Source organism: Pleurodeles waltl, chromosome 3_1 (assembly GCF_031143425.1).
Source record: "Pleurodeles waltl isolate 20211129_DDA chromosome 3_1, aPleWal1.hap1.20221129, whole genome shotgun sequence".
In the NCBI taxonomy this organism is placed as follows: domain Eukaryota; kingdom Metazoa; phylum Chordata; class Amphibia; order Caudata; family Salamandridae; genus Pleurodeles; species Pleurodeles waltl.
In genome coordinates this window covers 652,976,918-653,001,873 of record NC_090440.1, presented here as the reverse complement: position 1 = coordinate 653,001,873, position 24,956 = coordinate 652,976,918, and the positions used below count along the sequence as shown (strand labels likewise).

Here is a 24,956-nt window from a genome sequence, read left to right as displayed (position 1 = left end):
TATATATATATATATATATATATATATATATATATATATATATATATATGTATATATATATTTATATATATATGTATATATATATAAATATATATATATATATATATATATATATATATATATATATATGTATATATATATATATATATATATATGTATATATATATATAACAGCATAAACAATGAAGGGAATGTGGGGTAAAGCACTCTATAGCTCCACAAGGTAGGACTGAAGCTCAGTAACGTCCTCACCCACAATTGCTGTTACAGGTTCTGACTGCTAATACCTATTTATTGGATATACATGCAAAGGCAGGGTCTGTGGAGCTGACCCCTATGATGATGTTATAAAAGTAACTGAAAGACAATACTCACAGTGGACAAGAAACATCAACTAGGTTGTCAGCTGAGGCCACGGATCTTGGCAGTCAAACAGGAACACACAAGGAAGTAACAGCAAGGGGGTAAAACTAAATACAACCACAATAGACAAAGAGCTAGCAAGGAGGAGTACTTAACAGGAAAGAAGGGCAAAGAAAGGGCATACTTGGTAGAAAGCAAGTAATAAACATACAAGGAAAGTAGAAGCAAGATAGCAGGAAATCAGCAAACTAGGAACTGGAACAAAGAAATGGAAAGAAAAGCAAGGACTTGGGACAGGAAAATACAGAAGGAGGGGCTTCAAGGGAGCACTAGAAGTGCCAGTTCAGGAATCAAGGAAACAAAGAAACACAGCAGGCAGAAACAGTTCATGGTACAAGGAAGGCTAAGGAGTCAAGTAGCACTGCAGGGAGTGCTAGTTCAGGAACAAGGATTTGTTACAGCTCAGGATCAAGGATATCTACAGCTGAGGAACAAGGAATAACTATGGCTCAGGAAATAAGGATCAGTCACACTGGAACACAGCTACAATGACCAACAACGGGCTGAAGGGAGCTGAGACTTAAAAGGGCTCACAATAATCACATGCATCAGGTGTGAGCAGGCCAGCCACAAGTGTGCTGAATTCCTTCACCCATGCTTGGCCTACAGGGGTGGAGATGAATCAGTGACAGGAGATTATAGGTATTGGCGTTCAAAGCGTGAGCAGACTGGCTTCCCCAAAACCCAACATGGTTTGGGAATGGATGGCAATTTCCAAAGAGGGTCCAAATGGCTGAAGTCAGGATATACATGTAGGGGAAGGTCCAGAAGAGTATTAGAGCATTGGAAAGTCACACAGTTCAGCCCCCTGGTGGTGGGCTTGAGAGCGAACGAAGCGAATTGTGACACTTGTTCCATTGTACTGAAGGTAACAGAAAAAGGCTTGAAAAAGAAAAGCTTCCATTGAGTGAATACTATTATGCCAATAGCTGTGTAGGTAATTCTACTTACATGTACAAGATTTACAAAGAACGTCTTTATGCAGCAATGTTTATGGCCTGGCAAGCTTGAGCGAAAATAGCTGAAAGCACTATTCACACCTTAAAATGTCCCCAGACTTGGGTCCATTGTAAGCAGGAGGAAAAATAAATGAGATATTCATTGAACATTATAATCAGATTCATACTGATACTCAGACAGTTGAGAGGGGGGTACTGGATGTATTTTCGGGAGACTAGCCATGCCAGCACCTCCCAAGGAAGATAGACAAAGCATGGTTAACCCTTTTAGTAAGGAAGAGTTAGATGAGGTAATTCATAATTTTCCAAGCATCAAGGTGTGTGTGTGGTCCAGGGTGTTTCCTATGTGAATTTTATAAGACATCCTCAGATGTCTTAAATGAATATTTGCTGTTGTTATCAAACTTTATCTTGGGTGGAGGGCCAATCCCATCCTCTCTTAGTTTTGGTAATGTGGTTAGTTTTTTTTTAAAAAGGTAAAAATTCAGAAGATCCAAATTAATTTTGTCTTATAATATTATTGAGCTCGAATGATAAAATCATTATGAAACAGTTAGTAAATAGATCTAATACGGTGGCCTCTAAATTGATCCATTCCAATTAGAATGGTTTTATTGCTCGATGTCAGTTATTAACAAACACACATTCTTTAGCAAAGGCTCTTGATATTTTAGCTGTTAATCAAATCCCAGCGACAATTGTTTTTAGACACAGAGAAGGCCTTTGAACTTGTGCCCTGGGAGATGTTTTATAGTATTTTAGAGAGATTTAAATTAAGAGGCTAGCCCCTGGCTATTGATATTCGAAAAGATGGGGGCAATTAGACCACCTTGGCCGCAGATAGATAAGATAGCACTTTATGCAGATGCGATAATGTTGATATTAGACCCTAGGAAGATAACAAAAGAGAGAGTCTTTGATGTTTTCTCAGAGTTTCAAGCATTAGGAGGTTATAAAATTAATAAAACTAAATCTAAAATTGTTCTGCGTAATGGTGGGACAGATATTTTATTGTCAGAATTGCAAGGTTATGTGCATAGCCAACCTAAACACTACTTAGGGGTTAGCCTTACAGGTATTGTTGAGGATCTGTATGATTTAAATGATAGACCACTGCTGCCTACAGGGGTGTAGCTTCAGGGGGGTGTTTGGGATGTCACACCCCTCTAATAAATGTATTTTCTTATAAATAGTAGGGTACAGATGCTTTCAGTGGGGTATTGTGAGATATCAGTCGGATTGCTGCAGGTATTTTTACAAACACACAGACAAAAATCGCACACTGTGCGAAGTCCTCAAAAATATTGGTTATTTTACAGAATATTGTGTTTCTCTCTTAGTACTCCTACCAAACTACATTCCTCTCCCTTTCCACTTCCTCTTAGGCCCCACTCATGCACACTGCTTGTCGTATAACGTATTTTAACCTTATATGCCAGCCTGATTGTCAGAGACTCTGAGGCTGACAGCCTCCCATCTCCCCACTACCCCAAACTTACTGACCAAGCTATGGTCCTGGCTGCCTAAAGTAAAAGTGCTGCAAACACGATGGAAACTGCTTCCTCTCACCTTGTTTGGGGAGAGCTGCATTGACAAAGATGGTGGTTCTCCCCTTATTGAACTTCTTCTGAGCTTCTCCATGGTTGTTAAACGTTGCATTTTTTAAGGAAATGGAATCTGTTTTCATCTTTTATTTAGTGACCTAAAAGTGCCAGATTAGCACTTAGCACTTTCTATAGAAGCGTGGAAGAAAGTGGGTTATCCCTCCCTAACCTGAAAGAATACTAGTATGCTTATTTTGCGAAATATGCATTTAGATTTTCTTTGAAGCTGGTACCATATCTGATTTTTAAGAATTACCTGATTAATATGATTTTAAAAGCAAACAATATAGTTGATATTTTAAGATTGATTAAATCCCCCATGAAATGCTATGGTGGATTTTTCAAAGGTAGGCGCAGTTCTACAAAAGTTATTCTACCCCCTATATAAGCATGGTAACAAGTGTGACTGATTCGGTGTGGGGTCAAGGTGAAATGTATAGATCAAACTACTCCATTACAAAGGAGGGCGAAGGGTTTCTCGAAATGGCAGGTTTTAATATAGCAGATAAGTGGAAATCTTGGCCTGAAATATTTATACAGGAGATAACTACTGGCTGCAGTGGTCGCATAATACTTTGCTCGTAAGGTCAAAATCAATTGAGGTAAATATGTTACTAAGGAGTACTGTTCTGGTTGCCAGTTCGATCGAAACTCCAGTTCTGAAGCACCAGGAGGCTGCCAAAAATATCTTGCTTGAAGTAAAGGGGCTGATATTTTCCAAAAAGCCACAAATAAATGGGAATAAGTTGAAGGACTTCTGGTATCAAGAGACCTGTGATGGGGTAAGATCAATAAATTAAACTTCTTGATGCTGAGAGGTGCTAACCGCAGAATGTAGTTGTTCGCTAAGTTGTTGATTTAACAAACTCCACAATTCCTACACAAGATAAATCCAGGACTGATGGGTCAGTGTTTTATATGTGAATCAATAGAAGTAGCAAATTGGCCCCACATAATGTTCTACTGCGTAGCCCTATGTGAGTTCTGGGATCCAGTCTTTCAGATGCTAGGGGTGAATTTGCACCTCTCTGGTGCTATTAGGATATGACCCTGCATTAAGAGCGCAGCCAAGACATCAAAAACTAAACTTTACTTCAATGGTTGTGAGTAGAGCTCTACGGTTGCAAACTTGGAGGTCGAAATCTATCCCTTCTATCAGAGAGTGCATTGGGGAAATGAAGAAAGTAAGAGAAAGGGGAGTTTCTGTATGTTACACACTGTGGAGGTTCTGTGCAACTGAGTAGAACGTGGGCCCAATTCATGGTTGGCTAGTGGCAGAGGTAGGAAGGGTTGGAGGGGGTGGGGTCATTTATATTGGTGTCCCATGACCATGAAATCGGCTGCTTCCAGGGTGTAAGCGTTGCAACTTCATTGTGAACAGTATGTGGGCAAAGACACACTCACAAAGGTCGCCAAAAGGCCTCAAGGCAGGACAACGTGCGAAGTATGATTTCTCTTTGATGCATGAACCAGATTGGTGCGCAGATCTGTATGTCATGTTATGTACAAGCCTGAATGAAATTTATTGTACCTAATTCTGTATTCTATATCACTTCTACATGTATTAAAATATAGACCTCCAATAGTTTAAAAAAAAAAAAAACTTGGAGATCCAAGCATGTTTTCCACTTAGTCCTGAGAGGGCGGTTTCCAGGTGATATCAGTGATCAACCATATGTTCAGAATGTTTCAGACCGCATGCATCTTTGCTTGTGCTTTTCCGTAGCCTTTGTCTTTTAATGACTTTTGAGATGGCCCCATGCTTTCATGTAGTGTACACGAACAAGCACATTACTGCAAGACTTTATTTGCACGTTCCGCGTTCTGCGCCGTGGCGCTTACTTTGCCATTTGTGCGTTGAACCTGCACAGGTTTTGCTACATGTTCTGTCTCGGGAGAGGGTTATTATCTGGCTTTGCTTTCTGTATTCTCCTCCTCTGTGCCGCTCTCGTCCCCTCTCCTCCTCTGCACCCCTCCTCCCCCGGGCAGCCTTCGCGCTGGCACTGGTCAGAGTGGAAGCGGTCTCCGGGAGGCTGTGCTGGGTCCATGTTCAGAGGTGTCACGCGCGTGTGCGACCCTTCCCGCCTCCTCTGCCCTTCCTGTCAACTCTCTCTTCTCTCGTGCTCCCGTCTCCTCTGTCACCCTCCTACCCTTTTCATTGGCTTGCCCCCTTCTCACTTGCCTCTTCCCCAGGTCTCTCCCCCTTTCGGTCTTGCTCGCTTACACTGTATTCCCTATCTCTCGTTCATTCACCTCACCCTCGCTTTCCCTTTACTCCGCGCTCTCATTCCTCCTCCCTCGCTCTCCGCCTCTGCCTCTCTCTGCCCGTCACCCCGGCCGCTCGGACCGGCCCTCGCCGCAGCACTGCGCGGCGCTCGGTCGCTCCCCAGTCTCCGGACCGTCGCACCCCGGGCCACAGATGCTCAGACAGGCCCTGGGGGGCTACACCGAGAGGAAATCCACCTCCTTTCCCACCCCCTCCTGCCTTCCATGGACGGGCAAACACGCTGACAGGTAACTGCGGCGGGATGGGGTGAGGGAGGCGGGGGTGTTACTAGAGAGCAGGTTTCAACGACAGGCTGCCCCGGCGGCACGGGCTGGTGCCCCTGAGAGCCACGGGCAGGGCTGGGGCAGGGACAGCCTCACACCAGACCGGGCTGAGGCGCGGAGGGATCTGCAGCGCTGCTGCTGCCGCATGCCCGGGGGCAAAGAGAGGTGACATTTAGCGTTTCTGCAGACCGACCTGCACCGAGGCGGCGCCGGGGGCGAGCAGGCTGCGGAGGACTGGGAGGCCGCGGGCCTCTGAAGACTGGTGCTGGTGGGGGCCACAGGGGGCCTGCGGGGTCTGCGGGCGGGGAAGGGAGTCCCGAGATTGGATGTAGGCGGGGGACTGTCGAGGAAGGAGGGGGCTGAGAGAGAGAGGGTGCTGAGGTGAGGGTAAGTACTGTTGGGCGCAAGACAGCGTGAAGGGGAAGTGCGGCAGAAGGGAAAGTGCTGACGGGAAGAAGTGTTGAAGTACGAAGCGAGAAGGATGTGTTAAGAAGGGGAGACGTGGTGCAGGATGAGAGATAGATCTACATGTATATATATTTTGTAGGTTTTCGTATATGAAAGGAAATGATTGTACAGGATGGTTGTGTGTGTGGGGGGGGGGGGGTAGGCGGGGGTCAACAAGGAGGCACAGAATAAGTGGACGGGCATGTACCAAATGAGAGGAGAGGGGGTGCACAGTGTGAGATTAGAGGGAGAGGAACGTAAGGGGTGGGGTACAGCATGGCACAGGGAGGCATGTGTACAGAATGAAAGGAGAGAGTGAAGGGTGCAGAACTGGAGGATAACATTCCGAGGAATGCCAGGGCGTGGGTGAATTTTAGGGCTGTGAAGAATCTCAAATGAACTAGGCACTCAGAATATAACTGAAGGATATACAAATTGAAATGAAAGTGACTAGTTCGCTCCGAAGATGGAGGGCTATATAGATTGAAAGGGCGAGGTGCTGAGGGAGAGGTGGATGAGATGTGCTGAAGGAGGGAATGTAACCTGAGGAAAGGATGGATTGCAAAATGAGTTATAGAGTGTGGGAGAAAGTAGGTCCAGAGCACGGAAGGTAGGTGTACAGAATGAAAGATGCTAGGTATTGGGAACGGGAGAAGGAAGATGTATATAATGAAACATGAGTATGGTATAGAGCACGGGAGAAGGGAGGTGTGCAGAATGAAAGATTACTATTTGTTCGGAATGAGAGAAGGAAGATGTACAGAATGAAATATGAGTGAGGTATAGATAATGGGAGAAGGATGATGTACGGAATGAACAATGACTAAGGTGCAGAGAACGAGAGCAGGAAGATATACAGAATGAAAGATGACTGAGGTACAGAGAATGGGACACGGTAGGTGTACAGAGTGGAAATGAATGAGGTGTAGAGAATCAGAGAAGGAAGGGGAGATGTATAGAAAGAAAGATATGTGAGGGATAGAAGATCGGAGAAGGAAGATGTACGGAACGAAATATGACTGAGGTGTCAATAATGAGCGAAAGTAAGTGTACAAAATGAGAGACGACCGAGGTGTAAATGATGATTGAGGGAAGTACGGAATGAAAGGTGACTGGAGTGTAGAGAACGAGAATAGGAAGAAGTACAAATGAATGAAAGATAACCGAGGTACAGAGAATTTGAAAGGAGAGTTTGCAGAATGAAAAAAAAAATGACTGCGGTATATAAAATGAGATAAAGTAGGTATACTGAATAAAAAAATGACAGAAGCACGGACAATGAAAGAAGGGAGATGTATAGGGTGAACAGTGACCGAAGTACAGATAACGAGAGAAGATGTATAGATGAATGATGACTGAGATGTAGATAATTAGTGATGGTATGTGTACACAAAGAAAAATTACTAGGGTGCAGATAACAGGAGAAGGTAGTTGAACAGAACGAAAGACGCTTAATGAATGAAGAGTGGAGAATAAAAGATGACCGAGGTAAAGAACATGTAACGAAAAGTGTACAAAGTTAAAGATGGATTGGGTGCAGAAAATGAAACAGTAACAATTTCCAAAACGAGAGAAGGATGGTGTTCAGAATTATAAATAAAAGAAGTGTACAACGTGAGAGCAGGAAGATAGACAAAATTAGAGATGATAGATGGGTGAAGAGTAGATAATGCTATATATGAGGTGTAAAGGATGAAAGAAGGACGTTGTACAGAATAAAAGGTGTACAGAAGCAGGGGGGAAGGTGTCCAGAATGACAGCTGGGTAAGGTGTACAGAGTAAAAGATGATTGAGGCTTACATAATGAGGGAACAGGCATTTAGAAAGTGAGATTGGTAGAATGTACTGTTATAGCATGAGAGTAAAGGGGGGTATAGAATGAGAGATGGTTGACGTGCACTTTAAGAGAAAAGTGAGGCATAGAGAAAGTGAGGAGGCTGAGGTGTACAGAATGAGCGATAGGTGAGTTGTAGACAGTGCGAGATGATGAAGGTGTACACAAAGGTAGAGAGAAGGTGTTCATAATGAGAGACAGATCCTGCATAGAGACAGAAAAGGTACTTGTACATAGTGAGATATGATTATGGTGTACAGAATGATACAAGGATGGCATACAGAATGAGAGATGGATAAGCTGTGCAGAATAAAGCTAGAAAGGCGTACAGAATAAGAGATCATTGAGATGTACAGCTGGTACAGCTGCGGGATGGAGGCTGCAAAGAGTAAGAGCATGGACGTCATTCAGGGGTCGCAGCTGCGACCCCCTGCTTGCGACCCCTGGCACTGCTTCTGCGGTCCTTGGCTGGCCTCAGAGATGGCAAAATCAGTGCAAGGAACACAGGGCAGCTCTTCTTAATGGATGTTGCTTAGTGCTCCACGTTCTTATTTTCAATCCGTTTTTTAAATTACACTAATAGTGAATGATATATTATTCACTATTAATGTAATAAAAAATGGATTACAGTTAGATGGAACTTAACCGTCCTTGGTAGCTGAGGTAAGTAAAAACCCTTTTAAATGTATGTTGTGTGCATGCTTGCGGGTGATACTGTGCTTATGAAAAAGAGAATGTGTGTATGAGTGAATGTGTGTTTTTGTAAATGTGTGCGTGAGTGAAAGTAAATGTGAAATTGCACGTGATGTCACTTCCCCTACCCTTGGTATTTCGGTGAATTGATGTCCATGAGTAAGAGTTGAGTTAGTTGTGCAGCACCAGGAAAGGAAAGTGCAGAGAACGAGAGCGGTGCACTTGACAGGATGATAGATGGACTGTGTAGAGAACGGCAGAAGAGAAGGAGGATGTTCAGAATAAGAGATGGGTGCCATGGACATCATGACAGGTGGGTGAGGTGCACTGAATGAGAGTTTGCTTAGTTGTATCGAATGATAGACGGGTGTGTACGCAGATTGAAAGGTGAGCGAGGTATATAGAACGAGAAAGGCAAGAAGGTGGGTATGTTGTATAGAACAAGAGGAGGCAAACATCTATAGCGAATGGAAGGAGCACAAGTATGTGTGCAGTGAGATAAAGGAATGCACAGAATCAGAAACATGCTGAATAAAAAGGGGGGGGGAGGGATGAAGGCAAGTATGAATAACGTGTACAAATTGCGAGAAGCGATTGTGTAAGACAATTAGGGCCGGATATACAAAGCATTTTTCTAGTTGCAAATGGGCTGATTCGCAGAATTGGGCCGTTTGCGACTAGAAAAATGCTTTTTGGGATGTACAAAGCCCAAAACTGCGATTTGGTGACTAGTTACCGAATCGCAATTTGGGTTTTGCGATTCGGTATTAGGAAGCGGTGTGTCCAGGGCGATCCTTCCTAATACAGAATCTAAATGGTATGTATGATTGTTTTGTTATCGTGAATGCAGGCGCAAAACAATTGCAGTTAGCACCAATTTCACATTGGTGCTAACCCATTCACGAAGGGGAAAGGATCCCTAAGGGACCCACTTTCCTTTAGTGAATGCATTTGAAAATGTTTTTTAAGAGCAGGCAGTGAGTGCTCTCAAGGACCTCTGCCTACTATTAAAAAATGAAACTGAAACCTTTCATTTTTTTCTTTTTAAACGCTGCCTGTTTTCCTTTAAGGAAAACGGGCTGCGTTTAAAAAAAAAGATTGTTTTATTTTAAAGCAATCACAGACATGGTGGCCTGCTGACACCAGCAGGCCACCATCGCTGTGATTTTTACGATTCCCGGTGGGTCGCAAATTACGACCTACCTCATTAATATTAATGAGGAAGGTCTATTTGCGACCCAGAGGGAATCGCAAATGACACTCAGTGGAGTTTCTTACAATTGGAATTGCGATTCACTCATTGCTATTCGCATGGAATTGAAATTAGAGAATCGCAATTCCAAAAATTCGTACATGTCGCCCTTAATGCTTTATTCCTGATTTTTTGTTGACATTCATTTCAAATCCACCCTTGCACCTGCTGGTCGCACTGGCTAATTTTGCAAGTCTCATTGTCAAAGCCAACAAATAACAATACACCGGTTTTACCCATTGCTGGAGCCAAAATGTTGAAATGTATATATTTCTAACACAGTGGTGGTTGTGACAGTGTAGTTACGGTTCAGCCACACATTCCTTTGAAAAGGCATTTCATGATTTGTTTGTAACGTTTGAGTATTTGGATACATTTTCATAAACGGGTGCTGGTCTTCTAATCCAGTCAGCTATGTTTGAGCATGACCAGATAAACGAAGGCACATCCATGGGAAAACAGTCAAATAGGAGGTGAATAAGTGAAGAAGTGTATCATTTCCTATTTTAGCTCCCATAGGAAATTTTGTAGAAGATAGAGCAAAACATTCTGAACTGATTTACACCTAACTTGGGAAGAAAGCAGAAATTTACTCAGAAAACGTATCTTACTGATTTCTAGTAAATCCGTTCAGTAGTTTTCAAGTATTTTCATCTTAAAAAGGCGCCAGCATGGATTTAAAGGATTACCATTTTGTCCATCTTGTTATTTAAAAAGCTGTTTGTTAATTTGTTTATAACTTTGGCACTGTTTGTCGAATATGCCTGAAATTTGTCAGACAAAGGTCTGGGGCCAAACGTGGCTTTTGCTAGTATATTTGGCACTGTGTGGTGAATCTGCAGAGAACTGGGTAGAAGCTAGGAAAAAATTAGTTTTCTATAGGTAGATCAGGTTTCTTATCAATCTGTAAAACGAGGCATCACTAAAGGAAGTGGAGGGTTAATACAATATTTGTCTTTATAACTTTGGTGCTGTTAGATCAATGTAGGGTGTTTTCCCACTATGGGAGGAACAAAGCTTTCCATCATTTTAGCTAATATTTAAAGACAACACATAAAAAGCAACATACTATTTTAGCATCACTATATTGATTGGATAAGATTTTATTCCCCATGACATCCGAAACATTGATGTCAAAGAAGAGCCACAATAAATAATGTGTTTTTTATACCACACTGACAAGGTGCAACAAGGCCAACATCAGTCTGTGGTCCCCATGCAGAGGGGACATGGCAAAGAAATTCAGGCTCTACTGCTTGCATTAGAGCAGACTCAAAGCTGATTTACATGCAGTTGGTCTACTTTTGGAATAGCAGAGGTGAGCTAAAAGTACAGTGGTAAGGAATGCACGTAGAGCGGTATATATTACATCAAGGACTTCTAGTATGCAAAACCCCAAAGTAATATAGAATGGGCACAAGACACAAATGCCAAGAAACGTACCACTCTAGTACTTTTATAAGGAGTGCACAAACATCTACTCAACACATCTCTATACCTAGCACTTGAAGAAAGTATATATAATATATATTTTATACACACACACGCACACCCACATCTATCTATCAATATATATATATATATATATACATATATATATATATATATACAGATATATGTATATATGTGTATATATATGTGTATACATATATATTACCTACTGATGTTCACCAGCATGTAGTTATAGTTAGGACCTAGTTTCCATAGAAAAAGCATTTTTTGTCTTGGCTATATCTTTGGCGCTGTTTGATGAATCTTCATGAAAGTTTCCAAAAAAGTGTCCTCTAGGGTTTTGTTGTACATCGAAAGTTTCAGGGGGATCTGTCAAGCAGGGACCAAGAAAAAGGGGTCGGGGTGTAATCAAAAGAAATGTGTTTCCCATGTTAATTCCAACAGGGATTTTGAACACGACTACAGCCCGAACAGCCCGAGCAAACAGAATTACACCAAATTTGACAGAAAGGTAGCTCTTGGTCTAGAAAGCATGCTTTTTGTAATGTGGTGTAAATCCGTTCAGTAGGTTTCGAGAAATTAAAGGAAATCCAAATTTGTATATCTAGGGTTGCAACAAATTTGTGAATACTCCTGATCTGATTGGCTGCCAACACTTCAACCAGGAGGTGTTCGCAGCTATTTTGGGACTTGACTTCAACACCATCCCCCCAGGGCAGGCACATGCAAAAGAGAGGTGCGGAGCTGCGTGACCCCCTTCCTGGAGCCATTAATGGCTCTGGGGACCACCACACCCCAGAGCTGGCTCCTACTATCTCCCGAGGTGCACGCCCTCAGTAACTAGCTTTTTGCTTTTGATGGCGGGAGCTGCAACAGCTTTCGCCAAACAAAAGCAAAAATAACTCCACTCCCGCTTGCTGGGAGTGGAATTTTAATCTCTTTCCCTGCCCGTTATCATTTGGGCAGGGAAAGATATGAAAGTATTGCTCCTGCATGCAGGAAGCTGCATTTCTAGCAGCTCCCTGCGTGCGGGGGCAATGCCGGTTCTTGCAGGAGGTGAGGAACGGGCTGGGACCACGGGGGCCTTCAGGTTCCCTGAAACTCCTGGATGAGAGAGAGTTTGTATTTGCAATGGTTTCTCGATGCCCGTGGTTTTCATAGTATGTCCCGCAGGCCACTGGCGGCCCGGCACACACTCCCTTGCGGCCCGCAGATCTTCCTCTGGAACCCCCCCCACTAAACCGAGAGTGCAGCAGAGAAAGCTGCTCAAGTGCCATTTTTGTTGCTTGTGCTAGCCATGCAACATCGTTTTGTGATTCTGGGCTTGCTTTCTGCAGTGAGTGTAGCCTGTTTTATGAGAAGGGCTGGCCTGCTCATATAGCAAGCTGAAGTGATTGTAGAAATGAAGCACAGAATCAAAATACATTGTTGCTATAGATTTGTGCTGTTTAGCTAGAGGACTCTGTTTTACAGCCAGTCTAGCATGTACTTTCTTCAAGGCAGCCCTGCTCATACTCATGAAAAGTGCTTTAAAATGTATGGGAACTGTGAGTGATGTATGATGGGGCAGAATCAGTAAGTGTTTGGAGGGGCCAGTCAGCTAACTAAAAAGTAAAAAGTATTTTGTAACTAAAATGTGATCTTTAACCTAAAAATTATATTTAAAATGTACCTTACCTGAACAAAGATTGTCAAAATCAATAGGCCTCATGTATGACAACTATTGGCACTGACAATGATTTTAGTCATGGTGTATATGCAGCATGGCTGAAAATGTTGAAAAAAGGTACTATGACAGGTAGTTGCATAATTTTGAAGGCACACGCTAACATGAATGCTTGCACCTGCAAAATCAGGTGAATATTATTTTTTCCTTTTTATTAACCAACCCAGATGGATTGGTAAATAAAAGTTGCACGAAAAATGCCCTTTTTTTGATACAGCACTAGTGAGCTTTTTTGATACAGGGATAACACGCCTTTTATTAAAAATAAAAATATTTATGACACTGTGTGATAAGGACATGTTTATGCTGAAAAATACAATGCGCTATCTTGTGTAAATGGATCATAATGTATTTCGCTCATTGTGGGGTTTAGTTAATGGGATGGAATTTTGGAGAACTATGAGCAATGGCAATATTTATATAATATTATTTAATGTATTTATGCACATAAGTATGTTGATATAAGGGGAAATGTGAATTGAACTAGATACAAAGCCATGTTACTTTATATCCAAAGTTATAACAGTAGAAACCATTCAAAGATGGCACTCATGGATGTATTTACCTCTTGTCTGTTTTTTTCTGTTTATTATGAGTATTTATTGACGTGCAAACTGCAGAATGGTCATGTGATCAAGGCCGCGGTGATGGCCGAAACAAGTTATTTGATTACATTTCTATTTTGTTTTCCCTGAGAGAGCGTAAGGTGTTTGGATTAATTTTGATTGCCGGTGTGCTCCGCCGGTGAATGCTCCACCCTCCACGGGGAGTGGGTCTGCCTTGGAGCATTCGTCTAAGGTATATATATATATACATATATATATATATATAAAACACCAACGTTGCCAGACATCCGAGGCTGCTAATTCAGCAGCGGTCCAGGCGTGGACCTAGCCATCCACAAATTATTGCCAACAATCCTTCTGTTACATGCAGAGAGTTCTCAGACACCAAATGAAGGTCCCAAAAAATTTTCTTCACCAATGCTTCCTCCCAGAACAATGCGTTTCAGCCGTAGCCTTGATCACGTACGGCACGAGGAAGCATTGGTGAATAAAAGTTTTTTGGACCTCCATTTGGTGTCCGGGAACTCTCTGCATGTAACAGGAGGATTGTTGGATATATATATATATATATATATATATATATATATATATATATATATATATATATATATATATATATATATATATACATACTTACACACACACACACACACACACACAAAATCTCTCCCTTTCCTTCTCACAACTTCTAACATTGACAATTGCAGCGTTGCGACTTCTATGGTGGGCACTCATGCAGCATACTATGTGCTGCTTCTTTCTGTCATCCAGGACATAGGTGGCTCAATGGATTTTTCACTTAGGACCCTGACATCTGTGACAGTGGTAAGGAGGATCACAAGGCCACCGAAAGTCTTTATGTTTTGTGTTGTGTTCACACGCTGTTACTAATGTACACTGTTAATGAGACACCTTTGCATGGTTTCATTTGTTTTTCATTTTTCATAAGTAGTTAAGATTAAACCATTTTGTATAATCAAGATATAACATAAAAATGTTGTTACTTTCATTGGTATCAGTGGATAGACACTTCATCATTCCATGACCCAGGGAGTTGTCAAACCATTTACTCAAAAGAGAATGTGTTTAACCATCAATCATTAGGACCAGTGTATGATCCTTAATTAAATCTGTGTTGAAATATGTCTTTCTGGGAAATGATCATCCTCTTTACACTCTTTTATTAAAATGAAACATGAAAACAGTGAGTTTGTGTAGTATAGTCCTAGGCAAAAATGCCAGTCATCTGCTGAGTACAGGAGTGGTGCAAATAAGATTTATTTTGAAGTAAATGCCTCAGCCACCAGGACAACCTGTCAACATGACCTCTTCAACCCAGGTTCTCACCTACTCTCTTCTAGTATATGCTATTAAAGTAATACTACTGCATGAGAACATTCCGCATCCACCCATTACGGACACCACACCTCTCCCTCAATATATATACATAAGAAATTGCATTAAGCATGGAGTTGCACAAGAGTACACAAATGAACACCAGTTCTATGTTTAAAAAAATATGCAATGAACTCCCAGGGTGGCAAACGTTATGTTCAGAGTCCCAAACTCTGTAGAGATTTGCTTTTTCACATTTGAATGCTACTTGACACAATGCTTCAAATAACAAGGTTCTTATCAGGGTTCTTTAACAATCTTTTGGCCTCGCTTCCTCGCCACTTGCACTCTTATTCCCATTCTCACTACCTTTAGTTTCTTGTCAAAAGCTACATCATGCATCTCACCTTCATAACCTCCATCTTGCCCCAACACCACAAGCCTATTTAGATTTCGAATTCTCAAATCCTCATCATTGGCAAACAATTTCATAACAATTTCATTGTCTCAAAAATGTGGCCACCCACTTATGCTTACCGGATTTTTTAATTTCACAAGGTTACCCAAACTCACTTCAGTGATATTTGCAACTCTCCTCCTGTTAAACCACTCCTTTCTAGCACACAGTTTACTTTTTCCCACACTCCTCCAATCATTACTTATGCAAAGAGCCTTTTCATCACTTCTTCACTTGTCATTACCCAAGCAGTACCAACCAAAGAGTTTGGTTTTCTGCCTTTGAATAATTCAAAAAGCATCTTTCCAGTAGCACTATGCAGCGTTAATCTGTACACCTTACTTTTTAAAAAGAAGCCCTCCTTCCAATTATTTTTGGTTCCTCATTGTACCCTATATCATTTCTGTTAGAAACTCTGTTTAGTTCCTTCACCATCCTATTACACTCATAATGATATTGGCCACCTTTTTTGTGAATTACGCCCTCCCTTTTTAAATTAATTTAATTTCTTTTGAGACAAGCTAAACAACAATGTTTATAAAAAACGTAGAAACCTCTCCCCGCTGAAATTAAAAAAACCTTATTTACATTATTCATCTCAATGTTGTTCATTACCTGGTGCCTCTAAATACCATCATTTACTTTTCTTTCCTACGAGATTCTTTGTTACACTAACCATTCTTAATTTTCCTTATAATTTCTTGTAGTATTTTTTCTCTTTCTACCTCTCCATACCACTCTTTTTCTCCAATAAATTCTCCAGTAACTTCATAAATATTAAACTCCTCCGCCACAGCTTCTAGATCAACCTTCTCTTCAATTTCTTACCCCTCCTTGCATTTTCCACCACCCTTGACAAACAATCAGTTTTATTTCAGTTATCATTTCAACCTATGTATATTTAACTTTTTATTTAATATACGCATTTAAAAACAACATAATAAAATTACAAATTGAAATTTGTGAATGTTTTATAGGTATATATCATACACACACACACACACACAAACATATATGAATATATATATATCAGTAATATAAATTCTTATATGTATACGTGTGTGTATTTCAATGTGTACCAGGACAAACTTATTTTTATTTCTCAGGAATATCATACAAAAATATACATATGTAACTTCATCTTCAAAACAGTATACAATTACAATTTCATCATTAAACTCCTCCAAATTTATCAAGCATTTCAAATCCAATGATTGTCAGGGTTTCTTATATTTCATTACCTTGATCGAAACTAGGAATATCAATGATTAATATATTGTTATTTAAAAGTCAGTAATTGTAATTGTAATTGTAATTGTATTTATATAGCGCTTACAGTACACTTTTCAGAATTAAAATTCTCAAAACCTTCATTAATTAAAACTCCAAAATTTGAATGAGCAAAATTTATCTAGCAATATCGATAACTGTGTCAAATTGCTTCAAACCAAATAAAGTGGCTTGTGCTTCGTTCCATGATCCTAAACCATTCTTCATAAGGAATGTATGCAGGACCTTTTTCCTTCACCCAAGAAGATAGCGCAGTCAAGCAGTAAGTGGATTACAGAATATGTAATATTAATATTACAGAAACAATACACATTGTCCTCCAAGATCCTCTTTTTATAACCAACATTTCTCCAGAAAGCATAAATACTGATCCGAAGCTGTAGGATGGCACATCTCAGTCACTTATCTGGGACCTGGAACAGCTAGGGGAATGAGATCTCCACTCCAAGGTAATCCAAAAAATGGCCTATGGAGCTTTTTGAAGGCAGGTACCATTTAGCATCAACAGATGAACATATGTTCATGAAAAGTTTTTTTTTCAACACACTCACCCTCATAGTGTTTACACCCTCAAATATATTACGTCTTAGGTCCGTTTTACCCACCGACAATAAGATGGTTCATGAGAATTAATTTGAAGACAGAATCGTCTTTCTAGACAGTTTGTCTTTATTGACGTCTTGAGGGAGACCATGAACAAATCTCAATGCACATGTTCTGCCAAGCATGGTACACGATTCAAGGCTAAGCTCTAACCTTAGAGATTGCAGCATTGAGCTTGTTGAAAGCCCCAGAAACATCCTTAGCCATATAGTCCCCTGGAATTCCCAATTGACTTGATGATCTAATACAAAGAATTCAGCCCCATAAATCAACCTGAACCCATTTATTTTTAGTTGTATAATTAATAATAGGTTTTTGGGGAATGCTCCATCTAGCTAGAGGTTCTCTCCAAATATCTCGCTTTACTCAGTCAAATGCTGCCCTGAAATTAACAAAGCAGCAGCATAATGTACCAAATGTGCCTACTTACCCTAGAGCGGTCCCCCATTGGTCAAAGCAGTGGTCAACTGTGGAATACTTTGGCTGGAACCCACCTTGCTCTTTAGGAATTCTCCCACACCCAAAGGCCCAGGCCTTAAGGGTGATTCATAGAGTTTGGCATACATTGTAGATGACACGTCCAACAAAGAAGAAATGAGCTGATAGTTTGCAAGGTCATCATGGGAACCTTTCTTGTGGATGCCCTTCTCCGGGAGTCATAGATTACCCCATTGTTTGACTCCCATTTGAAAAAAGGGCTTAAAACATTAGCTCACCACAGAGAATTTGACTTATAAAAGATTGAAGCATTTCTGGTCCTTCTGTCCATGCTGGTTTTAGATTTACAATTATCTCTGATATTATGCCTATCTTGTGCCCTAGTGATAGATTAGTGAGCTGTACCAGATGGACAACAGGATTGTTTTTACCATTATCATTGGGCGTTTTGCATAGGTCTGATATATCCATTGAGACACAGAGCCTAAGCATCTAAGCTCAAATGTGATATTGAATGAACCTTGTTTACCAAACATCAAGAGCCTAAAGTTATCCTTTGCAGTGGCTTATGAATTTTACTCCAGTTTGCTTCATAGAAATTCTTATTTTTTTGAAAACAGACTTCCTGATTTACCCTTTTCATATGTTTGAAATCCTGCTCAAATGTTCCTCTCCATTTGAGAGAACTATGCACATCAATCTATTTATTTTGAAGATCCTGGCATTCCATGTGGAACCACCAAGTTTGTTGTCTCACTAGAGGTCTTTTTGGGGTCGTCATATTTTAAACGTACTTGAACTTCGTTGATCAACCATAGGTACTACTCTACCACATTGCCTTCTGCAGCTAACAGGTGATCCTCAATTCTTATTTTAGCTACTTCCTACAATTTATTTTCTACAATTGAAATAAAAAGAAGTAGATCAAACATTGGTTCTCTATTAAGAATGAATTTTTGATTAAAAACCAACTCCATAGGAAGATTAACCTACAAAACCCTAATCTGAAACTTCCTACAGCTCCAAAATGTTCAGCAGAAAGGAAGGTATAATCAATTGGGATTTTGTTCCTACCATATATATATATATATATACCATAGCAGAAGCAGGATCGCCACTCAAGAAATGCTTATTAAGGTTGACTAAATTATGTTGCGCAGGGAATGATGTAAGCTGAAAACTTTGCAAGAAGGTTTCATTGCCAAACTCAACGCAGATGGAATATCGTAGAAGAGCAATGCATCCTATAAACTGTCATCAAAGATAGAAAGAGACATTTTAAACATTTACAATTAGGCATTGTATAAACATTTAAACAAGTTAACAAATCATTAGCACTTATTTAGTTTGTTAATAAGATTGAGCAAGCTAGCCACCAGTTGCACAATGTCTCAAATAACCTGACTGTTTTTGCACTAAGAACTGATGTCAATGTCCGCAGGCCTCCCGAGGCCTGACCTGCTGTGGCCAACTCATCAACTGAGGGGCTCTCCCACAGCTACGTTTCTTGCAACTTTAAAATCGTAAGCTCCTCTAAAGTACACTTATAAATAGGTGACTCCTTTAGCATAATAAAACCATCTATGTTTCCAGCCAAGATGTTATTAGCTGGTTACCCAGTCACCTAGTTGTAATAGCTGTCACCTCTTCTGTTTCGGTAAATGCCCAGATTTCAAATGTTGCCCTTGGACTACTGCCGGGACTCATACTGATTGTTTCCCCCTCTACTTATTATTATGCAATGGGGTGGCTCCCCTTTTCATAATGACTCATTCTGGCCTTAACCGGACAGAGCTAAGGCAGGTGCTGTAACTCAATTTGAATGAAAAAAAGATCCTCATGGTTACTTAAAAGCAGCATATAGGTTGGGCTAGCATTATTGTTTTTAGCAGTTTCTGCACACCCTATGGTGGTCTTGGGGATAATCTTAAAGCCCTCCAGTGGCCCTGGATTATTGCTAAATATTATACCATGCACTGTTACTTCACCTTTTTTCTTGATTACTTTTGCTACAACTACTTTTGGAAAAAAACTCAACCTTAGTTCATTGAGCTCCATTAGTCATAAAAAACACCACCAGATCTAGGTCTCCAGATGTTATTTCACACAACTCTGGAATACGTTTCAATATTACAAGGAGTTTAGAACAATTTAGAAGGGATAATATAAGTTTTGACTCCCCACTCTTTATTAATTTGAAGTAGAGGCTTTTGGTAGACTGACCGACCAGCCTGACAAATTTTACTTGGGATGTAAATCCAGGTTTATTTTGCACCTTTTTCACCTTACCCCTTCTTCTATTTTCTTACGTTTGCTAGGAGAGGTAGGCATTGGCTTTGCATTATTTACTGTGATAGGCTTGTTCAGAGGGATTGTCATATACTGCCCTGAATCCTTTGCCTTAAAAGGCAACATTGTCAGTTGAAATGGCGTCCCCACCCTGGGCAAACTTATGTAGAGTTGGAGAAGTGTCTTTTAGTCTTAATGACTTTTATTGTCTTCCTCCATTCTGTTACTTTAAGGATTCTGGGATTTGTCCTCATGCGGCTCAGTAAACTAAATCACAATACGACCCAAGTTTCCTATATAGTTCACCACAGCAGTAAATCAAACCAGGACACCAGGAGATATACACACTGCTACTTTTTCCTGCAGTACATGGAGTAAGAGACATATTTAAACTGCTTTTCTCAAACTCAGGACTCTTGTTTGCAGGGTTATTTATTGCTCCCTTTACATTGCATTATGGGTGTGGATATTTGGGGCACCCCTCTGCCTCGAGGAGAGTATCTTTGTAGCAGAGTGGAAGATGATAGTCGAGGCAGGAGAGCTTGATTACTGCCCTCTCCCAAAAAACCCGCTATTGGTCCTACCTCCACCCCTCACCTCCATCCACCCCAAAAGGACACATTCTACTCGTCAAATTACAACCATTCTTATCATTAACTTCATACCCTACAATACCTATGTCACAAACATATGACATCATAATAGGTGAAAGGTTACAACTATTCACTACCACTGTTTGTTGAATAAGTGAGTGAAATCACAAACCCTGGACGGCATCCTGTATAAGATCACTTGATATATCGTCATTTGGAAAATCATCTTTTGCCACCTCTACCTTGTGAGGAAAAACCTTAGCTACAACCCCCTGAAGCCACATCTGGATGCTGCACATTACAATCAGATTGAAAACTACCAATATTACAGTGGTCCCAAATCTATAGCAGAGTAAGGCTGTTTGATAGTTTTGAAGGTTTTGGCTCTAGGACACGTTGAAGTGTGTTGTTCCGCAGAGAGCTAAACAAACTCAAACCATTTTAATTCGCCTGTTTAGGGTCCTTTCTTAATTCAGCCTTAATCCTATTGGACATGACAGTCTCCTATTAGGATTCATTTTTGGCCAGCTCCCTTCTTTCCCCCAATTCTCTCCATTTGATCCACTTTCTCCGCTTGCTCCGTTTGATCCAAAGCCTCTGTACCTTTAATCTGCAAAACCCCGGTACCCAAAATACTTTCTTTCATGTATATTTTCTTTCTAGTGTCCGGAACCTTGGATATCAAGTGGTTCAATAAATTGTGCAGGATATATGAACCTGTCATTGTTGATCTGATTTTCTAAAGTCTTTCAGATCTTTGTGCATAGGAAAAAGCAGGCAGATCTGCTCTATCCTCACTGTTAAAATAAGGGAACCTTTTCTGTAAAGTCTGATAACTATGGCTGAAGTCCCACAATGCTCTCATTGTGTATAATTATAGATTTCTTGGGGACAAATGGATCTATGAATATAGATATGCCAATAACAATGAAAACAGACCAGTTCTTGTTAATTCTCAGCATTTTGATAAGGATATTCATTATCTAGAGTAGTGTATTAGGCTAAGTCAACGGTCTAATTGCATTTATGTCCCATGTATTTGCAAAGGGACTAGTAATTATATAATCATGTAAAGAGACATTTAAAACATATGGAAATTTAATATTTGGATCCATAATTTGAAAGGAATGTTTTGAGCGAAAGAGAATGTAGCTCCAATTTCCTGAACCACAGGAAACAGCATTGTCTTATCCTCAATATAATTCCTATGTATTTGAAGCACAATCACAATCAGTGTTATAATCCACAATAGAAAGAAAATAACTCCAGTAGCAACCCAGATATATGACCAAGAAGGAAGAAAACATCTGTTGTGAAAACAAAAACAAGGAGGAAGAAATCTGTAGTGTTGATTAACTGAAGGCATATTTTAGATTTCTTCTGTTTTAAAAAACAACATCTGAATAATTTTCATATCATTCAATTACTTGCAATTGAATTATTTAACATGTTATATGCTCTGTTGGTAGTTCATAGTAAACCACTGTAGTAGTATACATAGGTGATAGGTGGGATTGTTGAAATTACAGCATCAGATTAATCTGTAGAAACTTTCACTTTGTGTAAGGTTGGAAGCACAGTAGGCCTTTCAGTCCCTGCAATGGGGAGACAGGACTTTTCAGCTGCACTTTTCCAGGGATAGCTCTTACAAGGTATAGAGAGGATGTGATGATCTTCTCATTTAATGTACACCTTGATGTCAGCAGGGGCCTGCTAAACTTAATTGACCCCATGGTGCTTTTAAATGTGATTGATTGGCACTATCATATTTTTCTTTGAATCAGGCAAAAACTTCAAGATTATTGTTTGGGAGCCTTCCACCCCAAGAACTAAAAGAGGTGGTCTGTAGGCTGGTCTAGAGATTTGTTTGCCATTGCTTTCCCTCCTTAGGCAGCCACCCGTCAGCAGCTTTGGTAGTGTTATCTTCACCCGTGACAGAGCCACCATACTTCACATTAGACAGTTCAGTTCTAGTTTCTTGTACGTTCTGCAATATATTGCAATAAAAGTGGAGTAATGGATCAGGAAATTTGGGCTTATGCACCTTTCCAGGGACATCAAGATCTAGCACATGGATTTATACTCCAAAGAGTATCTCATAAGTGGTGTGTGCATTGGACTGGCTGCTGGCAACCAACCCAAGCACTGTAAATCAGGTAGAAATCTATAAGGACACTCTGTAAGAAGCAACACACATGTATCAAATGCAATATCTTTTCATAAAACACCAGCACAAGAATATGCTGTAGCAATGACAGTTATACAGTAGCAGAAGGGTTACGTGTACATTGATAGTAGAATGCTAGCTCAGTAACAGTGCAAGAAAGAAGCAATCTTACAATCTTTGAATCATTCACAATGCAGTAAAACAAAGCACAAGAAAAACTGTTGAATCTGGCCCATCAACACCTGGTACCTAACTTAATAACAAACACTGGGAAGTCTGCTCCGAAAGCTCTCTCTCTCTCTCTTTCTGTCTCTATCTCTCTCTCTCTGAAATTGTGCAACAGGGGCAACATCAGAAGGTGACAGCAGATCTGCAAAACTCGTCCTATGAGCTTCTCCGAGACAGCTGCACCCCGCCTTTTATATACTAAAATTTGGCTCACACAACAGTACATTCCCTTCTCATGTGTTCTCGTGTTGTTATCAGTGTTTATGACTTGCCCTTACTGGAACACATTGATTATCTTCCCAGAACCTTCAAACTCCTCCCAAACCCTTTTAGGGTCAGTACAACCTCAATGGTACATAGCCCATGATTCACATACCTCAGCCTGGTACCGTAAACAAAGCAATTTGGCAGATAGTTGCGTCTATGGAATGGCAAAAACAAGTGTCACAAGTTCCATGATCATATAAAGTAAAACTCACCCCAAAAATAGGGTACCAATTACCTTCACACAACAATCACACACATGTAAATTCATGCCTGATACAAATAATTTAGATGAAAAGTTTACACTTTGCAGAATTTTTCTTAAAATATATTTTTCATTGCCCTATTCTGGTATCCACAAAGATAAGGAAATCAAAACTGTATATAAATGATAAACTATATCTACTTTACACAGGTTGCCAATAAAGATTTCACTTTAGCCCATCCAAGCAGACTGTTGTTCTCACCCTATCTAGTTGGATGTTGTTTTATTCTAATTATTATTCTGAATATTATTTTACTATGTGTAGGAAGTTGGCTCTGTATGTGTTATCTCAAAGTAAGAAATAACATGCACAGAGTCCAAGGGTTCCCCTTAGAGGTAAGATAGTGGCAAAAAGAGATAATACTAATGCTCTATTTTGTGGTAGTGTGGTCGAGCAGTAGGCTTATCGAAGGAGTAGTGTTAAGCATTTGTTGTACATACACACAGGCAATAAATGAAGAACACACACTCAGAGACAATTCCAGCCAATAGGGTTTTGTATAGAAAAATATCTTTTCTTAGTTTATTTTAAGAAGCACAGGTTCAAATTCTACATGTAATATCTCATTTGAAAGGTATTGCAGGTAAGTACTTTAGGAACTTTGAATAATTACAATAGCATATATACTGTTTACATAAAACACATTTAGCTGTTTTAAAAGTGGACACAGAGCAATTTTCACAGTTCCTGGGGGAGGTAAAGTAATGTTAGTTTTTGCAGGTAAGTAAACCACCTACGGGGTTCAAATTGGGGTCCAAGGTAGCCCACCGTTGGGGGTTCAGAGCAACCCCAAAGTTACCACACCAGCAGCTCAGGGCCGGTCAGGTGCAGAGGTCTAAGAAGTGCCCAAAACACATAGGCTTCAATGGAGGTAAGGGGGTGCCCCGGTTCCAGTCTGCCAGCAGGTAAGTACCCGCGTCTTCGGAGGGCAGACCAGGGTGGTTTTGTAGGGCACCGGGGGGGACACAAGTCAGCACAAAAAGTACACCCTCAGCAGCGCGGGGGCGGCCGGGTGCAGTGTGCAAACACGTGTCGGGTTTTCAATGGTTTTCAATGAGAGACCAAGGGGTCTCTTCAGCGGTGCAGGCAGGCAAGGGGGGGGCTCCTCGGGGTAGCCACCACCTGGGCAAGAGAGAGGGCCTCCTGGGGGTCACTCCTGCACTGGAGTTCCGATCCTTCAGGTCCTGGGGGCTGCGGGTGCAGGGTCTTTTCCAGGCGTCGGGATTGCAGAGTCAGGCAGTTGCGGTCAGGGGGAGCCTCGGGATTCCCTCTGCAGGCGTCGCTGTGGGGGCTCAGGGGGGACAACTTGGGTTACTCACAGTCTTGGAGTCGCCTGGGGGTCCTCCCTGTAGTGTTGTTTCTTCACCAGTCGAGTCGGGGTCGCCGGGTGCAGTGTTGCAAGTCTCACGCTTCTTGCGGGGATTGCAGGGGTCTTTAAATCTGCTCCTCTGTAACAAAGTTGCAGTCTTTTTGGAACAGGGCCGCTGTCCTCAGGAGTTTCTTGTTCCTCTTGAAGCAGG

The 24,956-nt window shown here is 40.9% G+C and overlaps 1 protein-coding gene across 1 annotated transcript in view; it reads left to right on the top strand.

The window, feature by feature from the left end:
- Window positions 1–5,092: 5,092 nt before the first annotated feature.
- The window catches only part of IFITM10 (interferon induced transmembrane protein 10), a 95,853-nt gene continuing 75,989 nt past the window's right edge, over window positions 5,093–24,956 (top strand). Inside the window, exon 1 of the mRNA XM_069223159.1 lies at window positions 5,093–5,500. Coding sequence (XP_069079260.1) covers window positions 5,406–5,500 — 95 coding nt within the window. The 5' untranslated portion in view covers window positions 5,093–5,405. The remainder of the gene's footprint in view (window positions 5,501–24,956) is intronic.